The sequence below is a fragment of the Harpia harpyja genome, chromosome 16 (genome assembly GCF_026419915.1).
Source record: "Harpia harpyja isolate bHarHar1 chromosome 16, bHarHar1 primary haplotype, whole genome shotgun sequence".
NCBI classification, from domain to species: domain Eukaryota; kingdom Metazoa; phylum Chordata; class Aves; order Accipitriformes; family Accipitridae; genus Harpia; species Harpia harpyja.
In genome coordinates, this window is record NC_068955.1 from 22,986,687 (window position 1) to 23,008,763 (window position 22,077).

The window sequence follows — 22,077 nt, forward strand, 5'->3', positions numbered from 1 at the left end:
ATTCTTCTCATACTGAACTCAAAACATAGCACTATACCAGCTACTAGGAAGAAAATTAACTCTATCCCAGCTGAAACCAGGACAACTTCATTAGAATTCCTGTTCATGTCTAACCAGTCACGTTTGTAATTCCCTATTTCATACAAGCCTCACACCTTCATTGCCTAATTTTGAGGGCTGGAGTCAGGTACCATACTCCCATTACGGGATGTGGACACATGCTACCTGTGACCTCTTCCTGGTTCTCAACCTAGTTCAGGATTATCTTTGTTGTCTAACGTTTGGTGCCTCTCCCCTGCCTTCCTTGCACCTGCATCTCTCCCAAGATCAGTTTTGTCTTCGAGCTGCTGCCTTTCCCTTCTTCCTTTACTGTTTTGTTTCCTTCTCATCTAATTTTCCACTATGAGGAGCAAGAGATAGCGTTTGTTCCTTCTCTTGAGGTGAGTTAGAGATGGTGGTTAACATCCCTTCTCTCTCTAGATCATGTCATTCCCTCTTTATTATCAATTTAAAACCTTCTTTTTCTTTTTAGGGTATGATTCAGTCCTCTACAGTAATTATTTATTATTATCTGTAATATAATGCTGCCTAAAAGCTCCAAAAGAAGTCAAAGACCCAATGTACAAATACATAGTAAGAGACGGTCCCTGCCTTGGAAACCTTATGCACTAAATAGGAGAGGGGAATTGAGAGTGGCAGAAGAAAAAGGCAAAAAGAGAGGTGATTTACTTGTAACATGTGGCACATTAGGAACCAGAAATGGAGGCCAGTTCTTTTGACTCCCAAGGCAGTAATACCTCCTGTGTCTTGCTGCCAGTTTCCAATGAAGGGTCAGCTGTAAGTCTACGTGAAGTCTCTATAAATCTCTATAATCTAGTATATAATTTAAACAAAAATTCTACAGTGAGTTACAGCCCCAAGGAAACAAAGAAGTAGATCTTTTATTTGCACCATTATTAGCTTGCTGGGTTGGGACCTCTTTTTCTACATATTGTTCTGTGTTTTTCAAATTTTAACTCATTCTGAATTCATTATTTGCTGATATTAATATAAACATCCAAGGGCTACATGCATAATTCCTGATTATATTTAATTCAGAAAACATAAACTGAGGAATTGTCAACTTCTTCATGAAAACGGTTCCTTTCTTTTAGGCTTTGAGCCTACGTCAGCTCCAGCTCCCTCAGTCCCTGCGTGGCAGGGCCGATCGATTGGTACGACCAAGCTCAGGCTGGTGGAGTTTTCGGCTTTCCTTGAACAGCAGAGGGATCCCGAATCAGTAAGTGTTGCCCTCGTGCCCACTAATCTTCAGCTTTTCTCCATTGCTCCCCACCCTTTGAGGATGCTTTCTAGGGTTAAACCTGATGGAATACACCTGGTGTTTCTGCATTCGTTACTGCTCAGTGTAATATTCCTTTCACTGTAGTACTATATTTTTCTTTCTTGCCCTCTTTTTCCCCATTTGCAGAAGTGAGAGGCCTCTCTAAAAGCAGGCGTGGTTCGCTATGGCGCCTGTCTCACTGTTGACCTAGTTTAGCAGTTGTACCAAATTGCGTCGTGTTTTTGGCAATAATTCAGTACTTAAAGTTGAAGCCTAATCTATTTCCTAACAGAAACAAAATTAAGGACTTGCATAGAAACTATGCATATTATCTTAAATATCTGACATTTGGGAGAGCATCTGAGTGTCAGGATTGTCCCTTTTGGTTCCAGCCTGCCAAGCATGTACTGTTTAACTGTATCACTTTTTTTTTTTTTTTCTTTTTAATTGAGGTTACCTATCTGAATGTCCAGTCATTCAGTCTTCCTTGATCTTTCATTGTGTTTATGGTCCAATCCGAGGTTTGGATTTTTCTTTTTTTTTTTTTCCCAGGAAGTTTTTTGTTTTGTTTTGATTTTTAGTCTGCATACTATACCTGCAAGGGTAGTCTATGAAGTTGGCTGTAATGTTTCATTTACTCCAGTAAGCCTTGAACCTTGATATTAATCATCATATATTTACCAAGAACATTTTTTAGTAGCCTAGCACTGTTTCTACTGCATTGCAAATAAATCAAAAGAGCTTCTTTCAGCTCGAACCTGAGAATTTTTACTGAGATAATTTCTGAAAAGCAAATACTGTCATGAATGTTTGATATAGATGGGCCATTCTTGTTCAGATTCCTGGTAAAATACAGTAGCTTGGAACAGAGAGAAGCTATCACTTGCTCTTTATAATTCAGCAATGGAAACCATAGCATTTATGGGCTCTGGCCAGGGGTGTTATCCAGGGAGTGTTTACCCTGCGTGATGGAGATTGGAGACATAGCCCAGAAACCTTACAACAGAGGAATGCTCCTGGCGGAGAAACATCGCAATGAAAATATACCATATCTCAGCTATTCATATACTAAATATGCGGCAGTGTGTTGGTTTGCTAAATGTCATGTTTTGCCAGGTTGAATTAACTTTGAGGGAGGAAATGTTTGGCAGCAGGTACGGTTATCTCAGCACTTACCTGACTGTTAGATACTGCATGGTTTCCGTGGAATCCCTCTGCCTTCCCGTGACCCTGATTCCCACACTCTCCCAGCAGTCCTGGCTCTGGTGGGCTAAAGCTTCATCTTAGTGTCCTCCAGACTAATCCACAGCTGGAACGCCTTCTCCATCCCCAGCCCAGGGTTCATCCAGACGGCGGTTTGTATTTCCGATGCAGAAACACAACATCCAGGTTTTCTGATCAAGCAGCCTTATCAATACGCAGCTTTCAGAGTCCTTGGCTCGCTGACCCCGTGTAGCATGTCCTGCTGATTTATGGGGTCTGCCATATCCACATTGCTGCACACCAGGATGTTATGTGTGTGCCTCGAGGTTATCGGGAAAACAGGATGTGGCCATGTAACGCTCAGCATTACTGTGCTGTATGTGAATGAAATGGCATTTCGGTGTGTTTTGATTTACTGTTTTGCTAGTATACCACCTAATTATCCTTTTTCCATAGATTTTTATAACACAAAACTATTTGCAAAACCCATGGGCTTATATGGTGTAGAGCTTCAGTGTATCTGCATGGCTTTACGTAAAAGAGAGTGAATGAGAGTTCAGCAACTAAGTAACTCTTACGTCTTTCCCTCTGAGAAAAACCTCCCTCAAACCAAGTATGCTCTTAACAGATAACACGTGGTTGCCCATCACACTAGTGGTGTCTGTGACATGAAACCAGCTGAGTGACGTGAATATATTTGCAACATGACTGACAGACCAAAAATGAGAAGATGCTGCTTTGGCAGGGGAAAGAGCTGCAGGTCCCGCTCTGCCATGGTGGCACAGCTCGGAGCCAGCTGTGCTCACACACGTCATGTGGGCCGGTGGCTTGGGGACGTGTTGGGGCTCTCATTTTTCAGGCAGGTGCAGGCTCCGGGAATGCAACACATCCACTTGCATTGCAGAGAGAGAGTGGAGGCCTGAATAGAAACACGGTTACCCAGGATGGCCCCGTAAATGCTGTAAAGCCTTTTTTGGAGTAAACTAGTATTATTTGGAATTCCTGAGGGTGCAGCACGGCCCACCGGAACTTGTCCCAGCTTGTGAACATACTGCTGAGAAACCCACCTTATAAATGCAGAGCATTTATGCAGGAGGTTTACTAGAGAAGCAAGAGCATCAAACTACCCAGACTGGTTTTTAAAAAAAACAATTACTCGCGTGCTGTAACATTGCAGAAATGAGACATGAAGAAAACTCAATTCCCAGTCATGCATTAATCCCAATTTAGATCATTCCTTACACCCACGCTGCAAGCGCAGTGGGGCAGCGCTGTGCGAGGGCTGCGTGGGGACAGCCTGGACCAGCTGGGCAGGCGCTGTGGGGAGCTGAGGGATGAGCCCCCATGGGCAAGCATGTCACCACCCCTGCCCAGCAAAGGGGAGTCAGGAGAAGGGGAAGCATTGTTTAGATCAGATTAAGTAAATTTGATTATTTGGATCTTAAACAAGGGCGTAGAAAAAAACCCCAAGGCAGTGTGACCAGTTCCCAGGGCAAACGCAGAAGGACATTTGGTGGTGAGGCACTGGTGCACGGCTGTCTGCAGGGACAACTCTGAGGGGCCCTGCCTCCTGCCAGCCTTCCCTGTCTCCAATGCACAGACTTTTCCAGCAAGCACCAAAAGTCCTCCCTGGAGATGGGAGCCAGCCCCCAGCCTCATTTAGTGCTGTTGAAGAAAATGTGAATTCTGTCTGTGGTTTTGTACCTCTTTCTTTGTGTTGCTGCAATATTTTATTGCATATATGGTTTGAGCAGCATAGAAAAGATTGGGTTTTATTACTTTTTAAATAACAAAATCAGCAAGCCAGGGAAGATGTGTGTTTTGCACAATTTGCATATGAAGTCGTGTAGGCATGTGCTGTGGTTGCAGCATCTCCTGTATGCCTTTGTGCCTTTGCTGACCTCAGAGACAAATATATGTATACACTGGTACATGAGAGCCGTCTAAGAGTTCTCATGTATCTTCTGAAAAAAGATAGTTATATATTCATTACACTTCTGACTATTTACAGAAAATGACATGAAGTATTATTTTGATCAAATGTGTTTCCAACATTTTATTAAAAAAAAAGATGTTCCTTCCTCCCTTTCTCCCCCAACCCAAAACCAGGTCAGAAAGCCTCATAGTAGTGGGGGCAAATAGACCAATTCCACCTTAAAATGTAACCTGGAAGTTTATTGAAAAAGGCTTATTTGACATGGCACCTGGGGCTGGGACTTGATGATCCTGGGAGGCCCCTTGCAGTCTATATTCCTGTACAGCAATTAGAAATTTAGGTCTGCCTGCCCATGGTGACTTCCAGCGACTTCAATGGGGCTGTGCATGGGCATAAAGGTCCACCCACAGGGAATTCATTGTAGGAGTGGGGCCTTAAACATTTCTGGGGTTCTTCCAATGGCAATTGGTGTTTAAAAGTACAAAAGCCCCTCAATGTCAGGCAGTTATGTTAATTTAGAGTGGGCATTCTGGTGGGTCGAAAATGTGCTCCTTAGAGTCCTGTCACTTGTGGAGGGCTGTTGACTTTTTTTCCCTTGCCTAGCCACAAAATTGTTCCATTAACTAAAGAAAAAATATAGAAAGAAAACAATAAGCAACCCTCACTGTAACTCTGCATGGCAGAAGATAGTCTGGGAGACATAAGATGGCACAGTTGCAAAATCTTGGAATACTGACTCTGCAGTTAAGGGTGGGTAAAATTACTTCTCCTTTTACATGAAAATCAATTCAGTTTACAAATGTCAAGCTGTATTTTCCTTTTGTGGCATTTTGTGCTCAAGTACAATTCCTAAACTGTGCATAGAGGCTGCCCATTTAGGTCCAAGCACCAGCGTTTTAGTTACCTTTAATTATTGCCTACCATATATAACTCTATTCTCAACAGATTAACAAGTTTATGTATCCATCTGTTGCTTTCAGACAGTTTTTCCTTAATGGGGGCTTTCCATTTTTACTGTAGTGGTTCTGTGAAAGTTCAGGACAAATGCTTAAACCAAGTAATCCCAAGTTCTCTAACAAATATAAACTGAGTATGCAAGCAGATTAGAAGGGATCTAAGCAATTGACTGTTACACAAGTAGCTATAAAATACAAAGACTATAACACTGAAATGATAATAATTCCAAGTATTTTATTTTTTATATATATATATTTTTTTTTTCAAGCTTGCTTTCCAATCAGGAAAAAAACCCTGCCACCACCCAACAAAAAAAAGCCCTTTCTTCTTTTCCTCTTCGAGTTTTCTCACTCTTGCTGCCACATTCATTTCTACTGTGAGCCCTTCAGACAGCTTTACATCTAAAATATCTATAGAGGGCTATAAAGAACATGACTGATCGGCATTTTCAGTATTAATCCAACTAACCAAACTGTCAGATTGTGTTAGGTCCAAATTTCAAAATGTATTTTAAAGAGTGGTAAAGAAATAAAATATTCTTTATGTTTTAATTCAGATTTTATTGTTGTTGTAAAAGGGCTTTGTGAGCCCAGGGAGAATTGTGCCTGAGAACCAGCAAGTGAAAGCAATTGCTCAAGGGCCATAAAAACAGCCTGCTATCATTAGCCAAATGCAGTAAAATTCACCAAAGTTAATCAAACCACCTAAGTGATGAAAAATAAATGAGATCTTTTCAAAAGAAGCCCTCCATCTTTGAACAATATCCATTGTTACAAGCATTGCTTATCCTTTCCGTATTCCCTGTAAACAGTATAACAAGCAGTTTGGCATTTCAGTCATAAGGAAGTCCTTGGTTTAGGGTCTTTGTCATGTGAAAGGACAAGGAAGCAAACCCACATTGGGATGAACGTCTTGGAGTGGCAGACTCAGGATTTGAGGTCATTTTAATCTGAAATCGGACAAAGTTTAACTAATTGCGAGGGTCTTTTATTTTGCGGTGCTGGAGAGCTACGCGTTGGCGCTGGGAAGCGAATGTCATACTCTGTAAAATGTTCATATTCAGGTGTCCGTAGTTCAAAGTGCCAAGAAACCACTTCAAGGGGGTCCAGTATTGACACAGGCTCCAATCTTGAAACCGCGGCGTCACAGCAGACCTCCCGGCTGGCAGCGTTCCCCGGGGACCCCATGGAGATGTGGCGGGAGGCCTGGGCCAGCTCCCCCAGCCCAGTCGTAGGGTCAGGACACGGGCTCTGCAAGAGAGGGCCCTGGGGTGAAAACGCCGTGGAGTGGGTAGAGAGACCGAGTGCGATTTATTCCTCGCAGTCGGCCCACGTTAAGCGCTGAGGATGGGTGGAAAGACTGCTGGGGCCTGACTGTGCTCTCGCTGCTGCCTTCACGCACGCTCTCTCCCTTTTCCCAAAACCCACCGCTGCTGCCGGGAATTTCCCAGCAAAATTAAAAGTGCTGGTTTTGCATAACCGAAGGGGGCCGGCGGCGGCGATGGCAGCTCCCTCTGCCAGGCCCTGCGCCGCGGCCGGTGCCCCAGGCCTGCCGTGTCGCAGCCGGCACTCTCACAAAGCCCCGGCGCTGAAAACCCGCAGGGTAGGGGTACCCGCAGGGTAGGGGTAGCTGCCTGACGTTAGCCGGGGCACCGGGTCTGACCAGGGGAACGCGGCGTCGCGGAGGAGGGAAGGAGCGAGTGGGTGAGGTTGTGGGGTAGCTGGAGCAGAGCCCGGGCACCCAGCCCCTGCGATGAGCCCGGGAGAGCGGTAAAACCGGGGCGGGGGGGGGGGGGTCTGTCATCACAGCGGGGGGCCCTCTGCCTCCCACGGCCTTGCACAGCGCCGTGCTGTTCCCACGGGGAGGAGGAGTGGGGGGACGCGTGGGTTGGGCTGGCATCGGCAGCGCGGTGGGCTGTGGCCGTGCGTCTCCCCCGCGCCGCCTGCCCTGCCCGCCCGCCGAACCCCGAGCTCCCGCCCTCGCGCTCGCCCCGAGGGGCCGTGCACCTGGCTGCGCCTCTGCCCCCCATTTTCCCGTCTCGTTCTGCTGCAGCTTCCCCCGCCCCTACACCCACCCCAAAATTGTTTAGCTGGGCTACAAAGTCAAGCTCTCAGAAGTTGGGAAATGTCCTCGCGCGTCTGCTCTACAGTGCAGCGGTTAATTACATGCTTACGTGTTTATTTGTTCCTGCTTCGTTCAGTGTAGATGTAGATGGCCTTTCTTTGATAAGTAACTATTCAGTAGTTTGTTTTCTTCTGTTGTCGAAACGCGTGGCCTCATGCCCTGCTCGCTGTGCACTGTCTAACCTCTCTTCCAAACGGAATTAATAATTCCTCCCATTTGCATTTCACAGATGTATTAGTGCAGTCATTTTTTAGATGAAGGAGCATTATTACTCACATCTGACAAACCAAGAACTTCAGGTGCAAAAGAATGAATGGGCTGCTGATTTTGAGGGTCCCCTTTGATTTGTCATGAGCCTGATTTTGCAGAGTACTTAGCATTATTGAGAGCTTCCTATATTCAGGCATAATTTTCCCATCTGAGCACTCAGCACTTCTGGAATTGGGACCGCAGGGTCTCAAATCAGACAGGCCAGAACTGAAGGACGGATATTCAGTGTTGCAGGAAAGCCACTGAAATTGTTGTGTGAGCACCTTGCCCAACCAGCAAGTCCTGGTTTCACACTGGGACTCCTGTGGCAGTAGCTGGGATGTGCTGGGCAACATTAACGTGTCGGGGCTGGGAACTGCCCTCGCTTGTCACCTACCTCCCCATTTCCGCAACCATAAAGTAGCCAAAGATCTCCTTCTACTTCGCATTCCTGCCTGATTCAGTCCCTCAGCAGACCCAGGCAGGAGTCTGAAATGGGTGGAGGTCCTTGAAAGACTGGGTTGACCATGCAGTTGTATCGTAGCATACAAACACAGAAAGTTTGATTAACATTTCACATGAAAGTGTTAAAAACCTTAGTAACAGGAGTTGGTACAGACTCCAGTTATAGCATTAAAATGCTATAAATATAACTCCCAATCTGCTTCAGTGGAGGACAACAGCAACAGGAATGAAATGTGCAGTTACTAGTGTTTTGGTAAAAATAAGAAAAATTGTTGGCAGACCAAGTGATTTTCTTACATCAGCAGGAAATTAAAGAGTGTCAGATTTACAAGATACAGAGAGACAGCAGAGCTGAGGCTGGGTAGGGTACAGGTTAGAGCTGCATGCAGACTGCTGATATACTAGTGATTGGTTTTTAATCAGTCCACCCCAGCTGGCTCCTTTTTCCTCCAAAAGTGCAGTTGCTGCACAGGCAGCGGTACATTTTTAAAAGATGGGTTGGACCGGTCTGTGGAGGTACACTCCATGGTGTGGAATCACTGCATGGTGCCAGGCACTGGAGCAGTGCTGTTTTCTCTCATTTCAGTGAAAGCTCAGGCTGTCCCACTTGCCTTCCACTCATCTGTCCCTCTGAGCTGCGGCAGTAGTCCTTGTGACCTCCAATACAGAATATATTCAGTCGAAAGAGAGCCAAGAGGCTGTCCCTCTGTGTCAGGGAGAGAGAAGACCTGCAGCACACAAGACTACAATCCGTCCAAGTTGCCAGCCTCTCCCCATGGTATTTTATCATAAGGATTTGTTGCTGCAGGTAGTGATATCGATGGCCTCACCCTCGTGGTTGTTACGCTTGAAATTTGCAGGAACCTACAGATCTCATGAAGCAGCCCAGCTAGCAAGGTGCTGTTATTAGGCCCATGCAGGGCAGACGAGGCAGCGGGGTGCTGCCCCCTCCCCGTCCTGCTCAACCGTCCCATGGGTGCGCGAGGTCCAGCAAGCTGCCAGCTCGCTGTCCCACTGCGGGGCCAGGGGTGTTTGCAGAGGAGCTTACACCACCTCCCGCACCAGCGCGGGGATGACTCCCAGGCGTGTGTGTGTGATCCGGGGGGGACGTGGCGGGGCTGTTAAATCATGGCTGTGCAGGTCATCCCTGCAGAAGGAGCTGCTGCGGGCCCTCTCTCAGGCCACCTGCCTTCCACCTTGCTCCACATCCATGTCACCCAGCCTCGGCAGGGCCCGGGGAGCCACTCAGCCCCTGCGTTCTGCTCATTATGGTTATGTAGGGCCTTGCAGCCCCGATGGATAGGAGCAGCGACGGAGCGGGTACCCCCGCAGCTCGGCACGCCCAGCTCGCCTGCACCAGGAGCATGAGAGGGTTGGCTTCAATGCCATCTGCATCTTGGCCACCACTGTTTAATAAAAAACTTTGCCCTATACAGGCTTGCCAAAGCTTGGCGTTAGCTCCACAGGTGTGAGGAACAGAGAGATGTGGCAGAGAGAGCAAACCTGCATTTCATGGATTGGAAAGACTGTTGCCTTAGAATATAAGTGCAAAATCGGTGAGGAGCTGTGACAAATATATATGCTGGCTGATAAAACAAATGTAGGTGGTTTGTCTTTGTTCTGCACCAGCTTAAATGCTTGCATCCCCTGCCATTGGCAATTTGTCTTGGTTCTTTTAAATTCCTAAGTGGATTATAATTTTTCTCGTGGTATTATTTGACAACAGTCATATTTCATGGCTTTACTGCATTCTTTGGATAGTTAGAATTTTTTTAAGGAAAGGAGCTCAGTAAGAGGCGGCCATCTCCAGGGCATGTTGTGTAATGCAGACGCTGAAGACGTAGCTGAAATTGTTCTTTGTATTTTTATGTAGCTTTTATCCTCTGAAAATACAGGATTTGCCCTATGATAGTTTACAGCATTTAAAGCACTTTAGTACCCCAATGCCGGATGCAAATCCTTCAAATGCTGTAGCATGAGTAAATTCCTCAGCATCTAATGTACTTCAATGACTCTGGAATACTCAGTCTAAACTAACTGTGAATTCTCAGTATAACGAGGATGTTTTTAAGCTTTTCAGACACTAATGGGTTCAAAAATATAGGCATAAAACTTAGCTGCTTTGCTTTTATCTATGCATAAATTCCTGTCATGGAGTATGTTTGTATAAAAATGATAGGGATCATTTCAGTATCCACTTACCCTGCTCCGAATATTATATTGTCGTTTGTTAGTTCGTAGAAATATGCCATATCTAATTAGGTTAGTAATGATTGTACTTAGCATAGGAATTGCAGCAACATAAGGAGAAAATAATCACACATTGCAATATCAAAATAAACATTTCTGTCCTAAGAATGTTGTCAGGTGATGTCATACCATCTGTCCTACTGTACCCACTCGGAAATTTTGCTGCAGCAGCATCTGGTACTTTGGCGCGCTCCACAGACAACTGTGGTAGCTTTACAGCTGCCTTTAACTTTGCTTTTATATTTAAACAGTATTAAGACTTCATGCTCCGTGTTCCTATAAATGTGTTTGCTTTTACTGAAGTTGGATACTGAGCAATTTGTATGTTTTCCTGGTTTGCAGAATAAGGTACAGTGTGTGAATTGTCTTGGGAATTTGCAGTTGCCAAACTGTAAAATACAGCTTTCCCCTCCTCCTTCACTCCACAGTCACCTTAGGGCCTGGGAGAGAAACACTCTTAGGGAGGACACTTTCCTGGGCGCAGGAGAACCTGAGCCCTCAGTTCTGTTCCTATAAAAATGTGGTTATTTGTACAACCTGGAACAACTCCAGCAGAGAAGACTGAGAGGAAACAATCCCAAAATAAATAATAACCTGGTCACTAATGATGGGGATGGTTTTTCAAGCCCTTACTCTGCACGAGTGAGAGCAGAGAGATGCTTTGGGGCTCCTCACATCCCCAGGGAGAGCACAACTGCTGGGCACTCCTAAGCAGGCTACAGGGGTGCTGGGGGAAGGGAAATGTTTTGGTTTAATTTTTCAGAGAAGGCTGAAGTGCTTACCTCTACCGGAGAATTCTCATCATTCTCCTTGAGAAATGGAGATGTTTGCCTGATTTGCTCCATCGATAGCCATGTTCAGTGACCCAGCCCATGCCCTGTCCTCCTGTACTTCACCCCTGGTAGCTTAGGAAAGCAACAGGAGCAGGTTTCTGGATTCCCTTTCTTGCATTCCTGGCAGTTCCCAGGTATATGGGGCACTGATACATTTTGCTGAGATCTAAGTTTTTCAGTAGGCAGCAAGATACATAAGAAATGTTCAGCATGACTTTTAGTTATTTACTCACAGTACTGCGAACTAAATAAGTGACAACAGTGTCAAAAAAACAAAAGTTGGAGCCATGGTGCTTTCTCACATTACTCTGCATTTGTTTGTTTTGTTTGTTTTGTCATGTTAAAATGCCTCCTTAGTCCACTTTTACCACTACTGGGTAAAGAAACATGCTAAATCTGACCATGAACACTGTTATGGTAGGCACTCACAGTTGCTAACCAGTACAGTGATTTCCTGTATCGTGTGTAAGTGATCAGTGTGCAAGCTAAACCAGTGCTGGGTGAGGGCTAGCTGGCACACGTTTGTGGGCACACTCACTCCTGCACGCATGCATTCAGCTCCCCACCGCCTGTTTATTTCTCTGCCATGCTTGTTTTCTTCTTCAGGGTAGAAACAGCTTCTCTGGATCAGCTGTGCCCCTTTTGGGCTCCACATGCACTAGCTAAAGGCTGGGTAAGTTCTCCACTTGTGCACAGAAGAAGCTGCGATGGCATTATTTTGAAAGAGGGCTGCAAGGAAAATCCATATAACCGGTGCTCTCAGACTGGGACTTGCTTGTGCAAATACCTTAATAAAGTGTTACGCTTTCCTTTTTCCTTCCACAAAATTACGAAAGAAATACAACCGTGTAAAAAGCATGGACCATATCTCATTTTTGGCCCCATACACAGATGAGTGTTCTCTGATTCTAAATTCAGATTTCACTGTGCTAGATGATTTTTAAATAGATTTCAATGTTATTTCCTAAGTGCAGAAATCTAGCCAGTCCATTTCCTTTTCCCCAGAGTTTTGGACATCTGCTGGGGAAGACGCTGCATACACCAAAGGAAGGCTCTGAGTGGATGTCCAATTAATTTAGATTTGTCATTTCAATTTGTTCATTCGGCAGGTATATAGTAAACAAAATAGCTTAAATGAAGTCTGCTTTGGGGTTTTAAATATTTTATTTGTGCTTAGCTTTTGGGAATTGCCCCTTATATACAGCATCTGTTCAATACGACAGGGTTTTCTAGTGTACGTTGACTGCATATCAGCTTTCCTTTAATTGAGTTAGCAAAACGTTTTGTGATCTGCATGGTTAAAAACCCCAGTGTTTAATCCTGCAACTCTTGAGCTCCTTTACTCTGCTCACATGACGCTATGAGCTGCTGATTGACTGGCAGAGGGTCCTGGGGGCTCGTCCTTCCGCTTTCATTTCAGGTGCTGAAAGGTGCTCTCGTCTTGGAGAAATGGCAGCCCCTAAAAGACCATATTGGACTCAGTAGGGGGCTGCTGTGGACTTCACTGGGCCAAGGATTTCCCCCAGGCAGGAAAGGGGTTGCTGAGGTGATTCCCGTGATTATAATGAGGTGCGATGGGATGAAGTTAAGCAATAGGAAATTGAAGCTGAATGCGTTTTGGCAGAGATGGTCATCTATAGAGCTAGCTCCCAAAGGAAGTGGTAAAAGTTTGGCTCTTTAATATTACATGGGTCAAAATACTGGAGGACATACAGTGAGGACCAGTTCTAGAGTAACAGCAACACAGAGTAACTGGCCTTCTCATTATTGTCATTCGGGAGTTAGTTAAAAGACAGTCCCTTCCATCTCTTTTAGTTAAGTGGCATTAGCATATGCTATAGATAGAGGTTTGGGATTTTTTAATAGACAAACAGGAGGTGTATATGTGTGGGCTCTGTGGCACTAGCAGAAATTCAGTCGCTGAGGATATGGGACATTAAAAGGCATGGTTTAAAGAAGCAGAAATGGGCTTTCCTCATGATCATGTTCATCTTGTTATGCTCTGCTAAGGGCTCCTTTATTACTGTGCTGCCGCTGGGTCTTTCAGTGTAAATTACTCCCTTGAAGATGACCATGTTTTGTGGTTTGCAGCAGGGACACAGGTTTTTTGATGTTGACCCTTGTTCACAGGAGGCTATGACACAATCACTAAAGTTGTTCATGGAAATCATACTGCAGAAAATCATAGTCCCAGGAGTAATGTGCGAGTCATTTAATCCATCAAAGCAAGCTACCCTCCGCAGGAACACATGCAGACCCGTGCCATAAGGAACCTCTGTTCTTTTTGTACAGCACTGATTTTCCTGTTTCTTTCTTGCAGTACAATAAACACCTCTTCGTACACATTGGACACGCTAACCATTCTTACAGTGACCCGTTGCTTGAATCGGTGGACATTCGTCAGATTTATGACAAATTCCCTGAAAAGAAGGGCGGTCTAAAGGAACTGTTTGGGAAGGGGCCCCAAAACGCTTTCTTCCTCGTAAAATTCTGGGTGAGTAAGACACGACGTGAAGAACTCTCTTGTCGATAAGGCCTGTGTTTAGTGTTTAGCACCCTTTGGGGTGCTTGTGGAAATTTCTCCTGTCGTCATTTAAAAGTGCAAAGCTGTATATCCTTCAGGTAGGACGCTGGCCCAGACCCCCTCTAGTTGGCAGCTCCACCAGAAGTCTGTGTTGCAGATGACATGCAAAGGCAGATGCGTGCCTCAACTGTGCTCGACACAGCTGCTGGGCAGGAGCAAACAGGTAACGAGAGTCCTCGTTTGTAAATGGGGAACTGCCATCTAGTGGTCCGAGGAAAAACGGGGAAGCAGCAGAAGTGGAGACTGCTTTTTAAGCGTTTCAAATGCTGAACTCTTGCCAAATGCAAATAGTACAAGTATCAGTCCCGCAATGGGGATTGATCCGATTGATCCGCACTTATGCAGATAGGACCATGTAGGATTTGAACCGAGTGTGCGGCAGGACAACTGTGAGCCTTGGAGGGTTCCAGGCTTTTTCTTAAACATTTTTTTGGTTCCTAGAGCACATCTGCTTTCCCCTTGCCTTTTTGTTAGTCAGCCATGGGACTCTGCTCCAAAAGTTGTATCTGTTCATATCAGTTGTGAGCAAGAGTGAAAAAAGAATTTGAATGGGAGGCTGAGATGTGGTATATTGATCTAGTTGTGAGAAATTTAATTGATACATCTGATTTTTCTTATTGTATTTACAAAATCTCATGTTAGTAGTGCTAAAGGTTCATACAAAAGGATCATCAAATCTCCAGGCTGGACCTTATGCTTATGCTAAAGCTTTTTCTACTCATTACTTTGTTGGGGTGTTTTTTGTGGTATACTCCTTTTCATAGCAACAGTTATCATCTAAACATTTTAAATTTGTCTTTTAAAACCTCAGTGAAAGGGGCATATTCAGGGTTTAATTACAGGGTGGACAGGTTGAGGCTGAAAGCAGAAAAGGTTGATCTGGAATCACTGCTTATGGTCAGATTTCCTGGTGTTTATTGCTTTCAGTTAAAGTTTATCTATGATGTGACCTGAAATATTCTCCACCTTGTACATACCCCAGACTTCCTATCTTGCCAAGACTTTCTGTAGCACCAGATTTGGAACTGGAAACTGGGAATGAGGGAGACTCTTTTCTCAAATCTGGGTGTAGAAGGGATAAACCACTGAGCAGGAGCTATGCTGGACTGCAGAAGAAATCCGTTGAGAAATTCATGGTGCTTAAAACAGGGAAGGGGAGCTGTAGACCAAGCATTTGAGGGCTGGCTGAGCAAAGAGGCCAGGAACAGGAGGCAGCAGAGAACTGGGAGCTGAAACACAGCAGCCACCAGGAGCCTGGAAAAGGCAGGTGAAAATGTAGGGTCAAAAAGAGGGAGGCAGTGGGAAGAGGGAGCATTTGAAATAAGGAGCCTGTGGGGAAACACAGGGATGAAGGCATACAGCAGAAACAGGTATGTGAGAGGTGGGAACAGGACAAGCGTAAGGGCAGAAGAAATCTGGCTGCAGAGGAATAGAGCTTGGAGGTTAAGGGTCTGTGACCACTAAATACATTTCCTTGCAAAACTTGGGCTTGAACTGAGGACCATCATCTCACCAATCCGCTTTGCATAATAAATACTTGTGAAACCCACTGGCAAGAATGAAGGTCACCTCACTTGCCTGTTCTCAGTTCCCATAGAGAATGACAAGCCTCAGACTTTATATTAGACATGAAAGCAGCAGAAATTTGTGATACAGTCATTGATGTATTGTATGTTCTGCTTTTTCTTAATGTGGAAACCAATTTTCAGGTGTGCTGAGTGCTCAAAGATGTATCTAAAGCCAGTAGAGATCTTCTTTGGATCACTAAGGTCTGTGTTGTACTCACGACTTCTTTGAAAATTCAAGTGCCAGCCTTCTCTGCTTGATCTCCTACAAGCACTGCACACCTTCAACACTCTTGCCTCAGTTCCCCATCTGTAATGTGGGGGTGATACCATCCCTTCACCTCAGATGGTCACTGAGAAATCAAACTCATGGCTCTTTATAAAGCATCAAGATAATGCCATGAAGAAAACCTTTATAAAATTAATAACTCTGTTCAGCACGGGTTTTGAGTAGTGTGCAGGAAATAGGGACCGGGCCACACTGAACAGTGAAGACAAAGAAATATTGTATAGCTGCTCAGAGGGCGAGTGTGCAGTCGTGTAGCTAAAGACTGTATCATGATGCAGTTCAGCAGTCAGGACGTGCAGGCAGCTTCAATCCAACATTTCCTAACCTTACTGTGCCTTCCAACATAACGGTCTTTTAATACGGTTTTGTGTTGTATTAACTTAGAGATTAGAAAACATACAGGGCTAACATCCTTCTGAATTATACATTAAAAATGTGGTGAGAATGCCTTCCTAAGACACGACCTTAAAATAGGCCAGTGGATTTTCTCTCTCATCGAGTGAGTGAGGCAGAGGGAAGGTGCCAGGGGCAGTGTTTGGGTGTAGCAAAAGTCACGATGAATGCCCTTCTAGGAATAAACTTCACACCAGTGCTCCCCATCTAGAAATATCTATAGGAAAAACAGAAGGTGGATGTGTAATTAGTCATGAGAATTAGATCTTAAACTGTCAGCTCACTGTCCTTAATTTCTTTCCCCCCAACAGGACATTTCTTCAGAAAAAAAGGATGCTGTTCCCATTTTCATGGGAAGTGTTGAGAAACTGTTCTAAACAGTCATACATTACCATTGTAAAGCTGGCAAAGGTTGCTGACAATCTTTTTGACCCTATTAGTAACTTCAAGTTTATTAAGATGAAAATAGATTAATTCCTGTATTCTTGTTCTTTTCTTTTGAATTAAAAGTATCCACTTCTGAATCAGTATCCACTCTCTCCTTATCATCCGCTACCTCCTTCTACCCTGAAAGTTCAACTTCTCCCAGGTTCTGTTCATGTTGCGTGGTTATTGCTTACTCACAATACTCTCTCTCACCCTTTATTTAACCGTTTCCCCCTTCCCATCCTTTTGTTGTCTTCTCCCTTCATTATCATTTAACCATCGACAGTTTGCTCAGCACTGTAAGCTAGTGCATCCTAGCATCAGTGTCCAGTGACAGTCCACGTTTTGTTGGAATTTGATTGTAACGTGAGTAAAATAGGAATACAAATTTATGTTGGGCAAATAAGTACAGGTGAGAAAGCGCTGTAAGGAGAATCAACAAAAGAAAACCAGGGACTATGAGTGAAAGAAGTCAAGGGAAACCAGAGAAGGAAAGCAGGCGGGTGTCATGGCATGTGGAAGCTTGAAAGTGAAGGTGAGGATTTGATGCCAGAAGGGATGGTGAGCCTGTAAATGGATTTAAAGAGACGTCGGCACATTGCTGGAGGCAGCACAAAGGGTATTATGTTTAGACATTAGGTCTAGTGTGGAAAGGAAAGATGGGAAACAGGAAGACCAGAGACGAGCACTTGCATTGAGGATGACTAAGGCAGAAAGTGGCTTAGCTCTGGTAGCCAGAAAGATTACTCCTCTTGCTCTTTACCATTTAGTTCTGCTTGAGGCTTCCAGCAGCATGGTTTTCCCTGTGATAAAGGTAATAAGGTTTGATTACAAAAAAGTGGGAGGGAAAGGTCTGAGATCTTGCAAGAAGACATTTGGCAATTGTGGAGTTGACTTTGCAAAGCATCACAGGTATGGAGTACAAAGCAAAGTGTTGCTTTGCTTTGCAGAGATTTATTGGTTCATACAGATTGTATCTCCTGTGAAATACAGCCTGATGCTGGGAATGGATGAGCTTCTGGCCTCAGTCCTGGTGACACATCTGGATGTCACGCTTCTGGGCCTCTTCCTACCTAACAGTGCAGGAGGTATAAAAGGAAGAGACTTCTCCTTTTACACCACCTCAACCAACCAACCTTGCAGCCCTGCAAAGCAATTTCCTGGTCCGTGTCTTTGCACCTTGAATGCAGTGACTCTTTTCTTCTGTTTATCCCAGGTAGTCACTGGGAACCAGAGAGTTCAGGGAAGTCACCCCAGAGACAGGCTTTTACAGTAATAGATAGAAGGAGCTTTACTTGGTATGTTGTGCACTCAGTACAATGAGTAAATAAGGAGCAACTTACTAACAATATGGCACAGGAAATTTGTGTGACAGTGATATGAAACTGGAGATTACAGGGATATAAAATGAAAACAAAAATAAATGCTCTTAAATAAAGGTAAAAGTTATTTCCTAGAACACTGACGCGGAATTCAGACAAGGCTGCAGAATATCTGCAAATGAAACCTTTCCCTGGGTGCAGGTTGAGTGCACAGTCCTGCTTCTGTTGCCTTAGTCACTAGCAAAATAAACCCAATCTACGTAAAACAATCAGGTATGATTCATGCCATCTAATCTTAATCTCAGTAAGGTCAACATGCGGGTTGGTTAGTTTGTACTTAAACTGTTTTTGTGACTTGAGAAAAGCCCTGAAGTTTTCTGGTCTTTGAAGTTCTGATTAGCCTATCTAAAAGCAAAGTGAACACACGTTGCCTCTATTGGTTTCTTTTGTTGGTTGACGTTCCACTCATATTGATATCTAATGTTATCCCCACTGATCACTCACTACTATTCTTAAATTATCTAATACTAAATAACACACTTAGGCCTCCTGAAAGAGTTCAAACTAAATGATAGATTGCACCTCCAGCTTTACCCCAAAATGTCTGCCTAAAACATTATCGCTGGCCTAGCCTTCTTGGCCCGCAGTGCTGATTGCCCAGTGCTCTGCCTCCCCTGGCTCTCTACTTTCTCCTGCAGGAGGCTGATGGTACATCTGTCCCACTCACACCACCTCCCTTTTGAATCCAGCCTCTCCCAGCCACGTCTCCCAGGTAATACCTTCATTTGGACTCTGCTGTTATGATCCCATACATCTCCATTGACTCCGGCAAGGGAATTGCTGTAGGAAGGCACAACTCTGTGTCTCCCTTTATGCCTCTGCTAGCTTTGCTAGCTCTGTAACTTGCCCCGTCTAGCGCTAGTTCATCCGGCAAACACTTTTCACTACTAGGAGCACTTTTAACATTAATTCAGCAATGCATATCTGTCCACTGCAGCCTAGGTTAAATTCTTCAGGTTTAGGTAGTTATTCCTCTCTCATATTTTGCCTTAACCCCCGATTGCAAATGCTGAGGCAGGGATTCTCGTTTTGTATGACTTTTCCAAGTAACCTACAGTATCGTGCAGCGGGTCCGTGCCTCCGCTGGGATCCTTAGTGCTGGTGTAAGCACACCTTGCGATAATGTGGCCGTGGATTTTGTGTTTCTGACACTGCCAAACGCTCTGTGCCAACCTGATCTCTGACTTCTGCAGCTACAGCAACAGATACGGGAAGCAAATACATCTGAAAGGAGGAGGGAAGTTTTCTCACTAGTGCCACGGGGAAAAAACAGCTGATAGAAATTAATATTGGGCTGTCGGGCTTTCTACTGATCTGATCACTGGCTTAATTTTAAATGTTTGCAGTAGCTTGAACTATTCTTCAAACTGAGGAAAGCTTAGTCAGAGCTCAGTGCAACTCTGAAATAAAGACCCAAACTCATCTGAAGATGCACGGATGATATTAATTGATGTTTAAAATGAATGCCTCTATTTGCAGGAATCTGCAATGCAAACTAGGAGTTTTAGAAAGTAATGCATATTATAATTAGGGCAAGCTTTTAAAGATGCTTTGAAGTCCTAAACATTTTTGAAATTCAAATGTGGGATGGAAATAAAGGAATCTACACAATAAAGGGGCATTAAATTATGTCCCCCAAAATTTCACTGTTTTATAAATGTAAATATATGCCATAATTAGTGGTAAGTAACATGAGGAGGATAGTTAAGTTTATTCCTATTCTTATTCAAAACAGCTGTGGCATGAAAAATAATGCTCCTTCTCTTTGTGATACACTGAAACAAAACAATTTACGCATGTAATCAGTGTTCAGAAATGGCTTGCGCCTGTGGTCTCCTCCCACCCCCTCCTGAATTTATCCCCTTGTGCCTCCAGCCGTCTTAAAAGGTGCAGAGATTCTTTGTGCCCTTCATTCACGCACACACAATTGTGGCTACTGCCTTTTTTTTTTTTTTTTTTTTTCTATTTTTACATGTAATTTATATGGCATAATCTAGAATCTTGGATTTCCCTCCACACACACAGACACACATGCACACTCGCCAGCTTTGACTGGCAAATGATCTGCAACTCACAAATGGGATCCGTAATGTGAATGGGTCTATGGCCAGCATGCAAATGTATGCAAAACAAATTAGATATGGAAGAAAGCAGACATCCATTTTCTTTTCCCCATCACAACCCTCTCGGCGCAGGGGGCTCCTGTGGCGCTTGTGGAGGACCCCTTCACAAATTGATGCGAGGGCATTAGCGCTTGAGGCTGGATAATGAGTGGAAGGGGCCGAGCAGCTGGGAAGCCGGAGCAGCTTGGCCTGTCCGTCACAAGCCCAACCATGTGGCAGACCTGGACGCAATTCCTGAGCTGCGGTGTAACGCGCGGTGAAACATGCCAACAACCCAGATGCTCCCGTTGGAAAAAATTGCTTCACAATTTGGAATCTCTGCTCTTTGATCACTCTTTGGAGAGGAGGAGGGGAAGCATGATGCGGTCATATGAGTAACACACCTCCCTGCAGTCAGCAGTTGTTAAAACCTATATGTTGTTAATAAGTGACCTTATGTGCTTAATGTTAACTACCGAATGCCAGTGTAAATTGGTCTGGCCCTCCCCAAATCCCACTGTTTCCAGTAGGTGCTGTTTTCCTTCTACTCAGCAGGAAGGATTTAGACACTTCTCAGCACTTTTTGCTGGAGTTGCTTTTTTGTTAGCCAAAGCTGTTAGTATTACACAAGCGCTTTACCCTCTGTCCCCCACCTTTAACACAGACCCTGAGAGCTCTTCTGAAGTCAATGTGAAGATTTTTTTTAAATTTATTTTTATTCTTTATTTTGGTTGCAGCCAGCTCTGGTTTGGTGCTTGCTCTGGGACACTGGCAGAGGCTTCTCCGTGCAGCATGTCGAACACTTGGTGCTCTTAATACGTAATATTTTCAGTGCTACCCATTGACAAGCTATGCTTTATTAATGAATTAATCATGCTCTTACACAACCACTGTAGATAGGGTGCCAGAAAACTGAGTGCCTCTCCCGCCTCCAAATGCATTCAGCTAATATAAATCTCAGTTCTTAGCAATAAATCAAAATTAGAGTTTTACTCTGGAAAGGAAAAAAAAAAAATACTCCATTTGTGTTTTTAAGTTGTTGGGGGTTTTTTTCCTAAATTGTATTGATCTTGTATTTTAAAACTCAATGAGTAAATGGACTCCTGTTCATCACATGTGGTCATACCATAATATTTGAAATACCGTAATATTTGAAATCACCATTCAAAAGGTTATTTATCTGTATATGCTACAACAGTGCTTATCAACCCTAATTCCTGGAGCCATGGGTCAGAGCATAGTTGCATGAGAAGCTGTACAGAAGGGAAAGCTGGTTTATAGCCCAGAAAGACTTGCAATCTGAGTCTGAAATGCAAGAGAACAGCTACCGACAGAGTACCAAGGAAATAATGAGCTCAAGCTGGTTGCAGCATGAGAGGCTGCAAGCACAGTGCTCCAGAAGCTTGACTGGTGTCACATTTTTTCACAGGGATCATTGAAAAAGGAAATTATAAGGAGAGGGTTAATTGAGGTTAATAAGATAAATTCCTATATTTCAATTTTGCTATTATTATATTTAGCTAGTCTTGCCTCTTCTGTAATATAGGCAGTGAACCTCACTAAGTAATGTCTGCCTCTGGACAATAAGCCTACTTGAACTAGAGCATCACTGTTTGTTAGCTTGGTTAAAAAAGACCCCAAGTAATGGTGATTCTACCACATTTGAAAATTATGCCAGCATTTCATTGCCATCAAGGTTACCAGCCTCTGCCTTGTTTCTCATTTAGCTTTTGCATAGCTTTAGCTTTCTGACTTTTAATGTCCTTTTCTGCAAGATTTAATCTATCAGAAGACTCTTCCCCATGTAGGAACTTGTAGGCTATGACAAAGTCGTGGAAAAACTTCCCTTGGAAAAAGTAAGTAGATGGAGTTTCATTAGTCATTCACTACAAAGGATGTTTTCCAGACCTGAAATCATTCTTGTAACTCTTTTCTGAACACTTTCCAGTTTTCCAACATCCTTTCTAAAATGTAGACACAAAACCTGGAATCAATACT

The 22,077-nt window shown here is 44.1% G+C and overlaps 1 protein-coding gene across 1 annotated transcript in view; it reads left to right on the plus strand.

Annotated features, from left to right (window-relative positions):
• Positions 1-22,077, plus strand: part of TEAD1 (TEA domain transcription factor 1) — a 168,754-nt gene that overhangs the window by 134,230 nt on the left and 12,447 nt on the right. Inside the window, 2 exon segments of the mRNA XM_052811074.1 lie at positions 1,155-1,279; positions 13,659-13,832. Of these exon segments, the coding sequence (XP_052667034.1) occupies positions 1,155-1,279; positions 13,659-13,832 (299 nt within the window).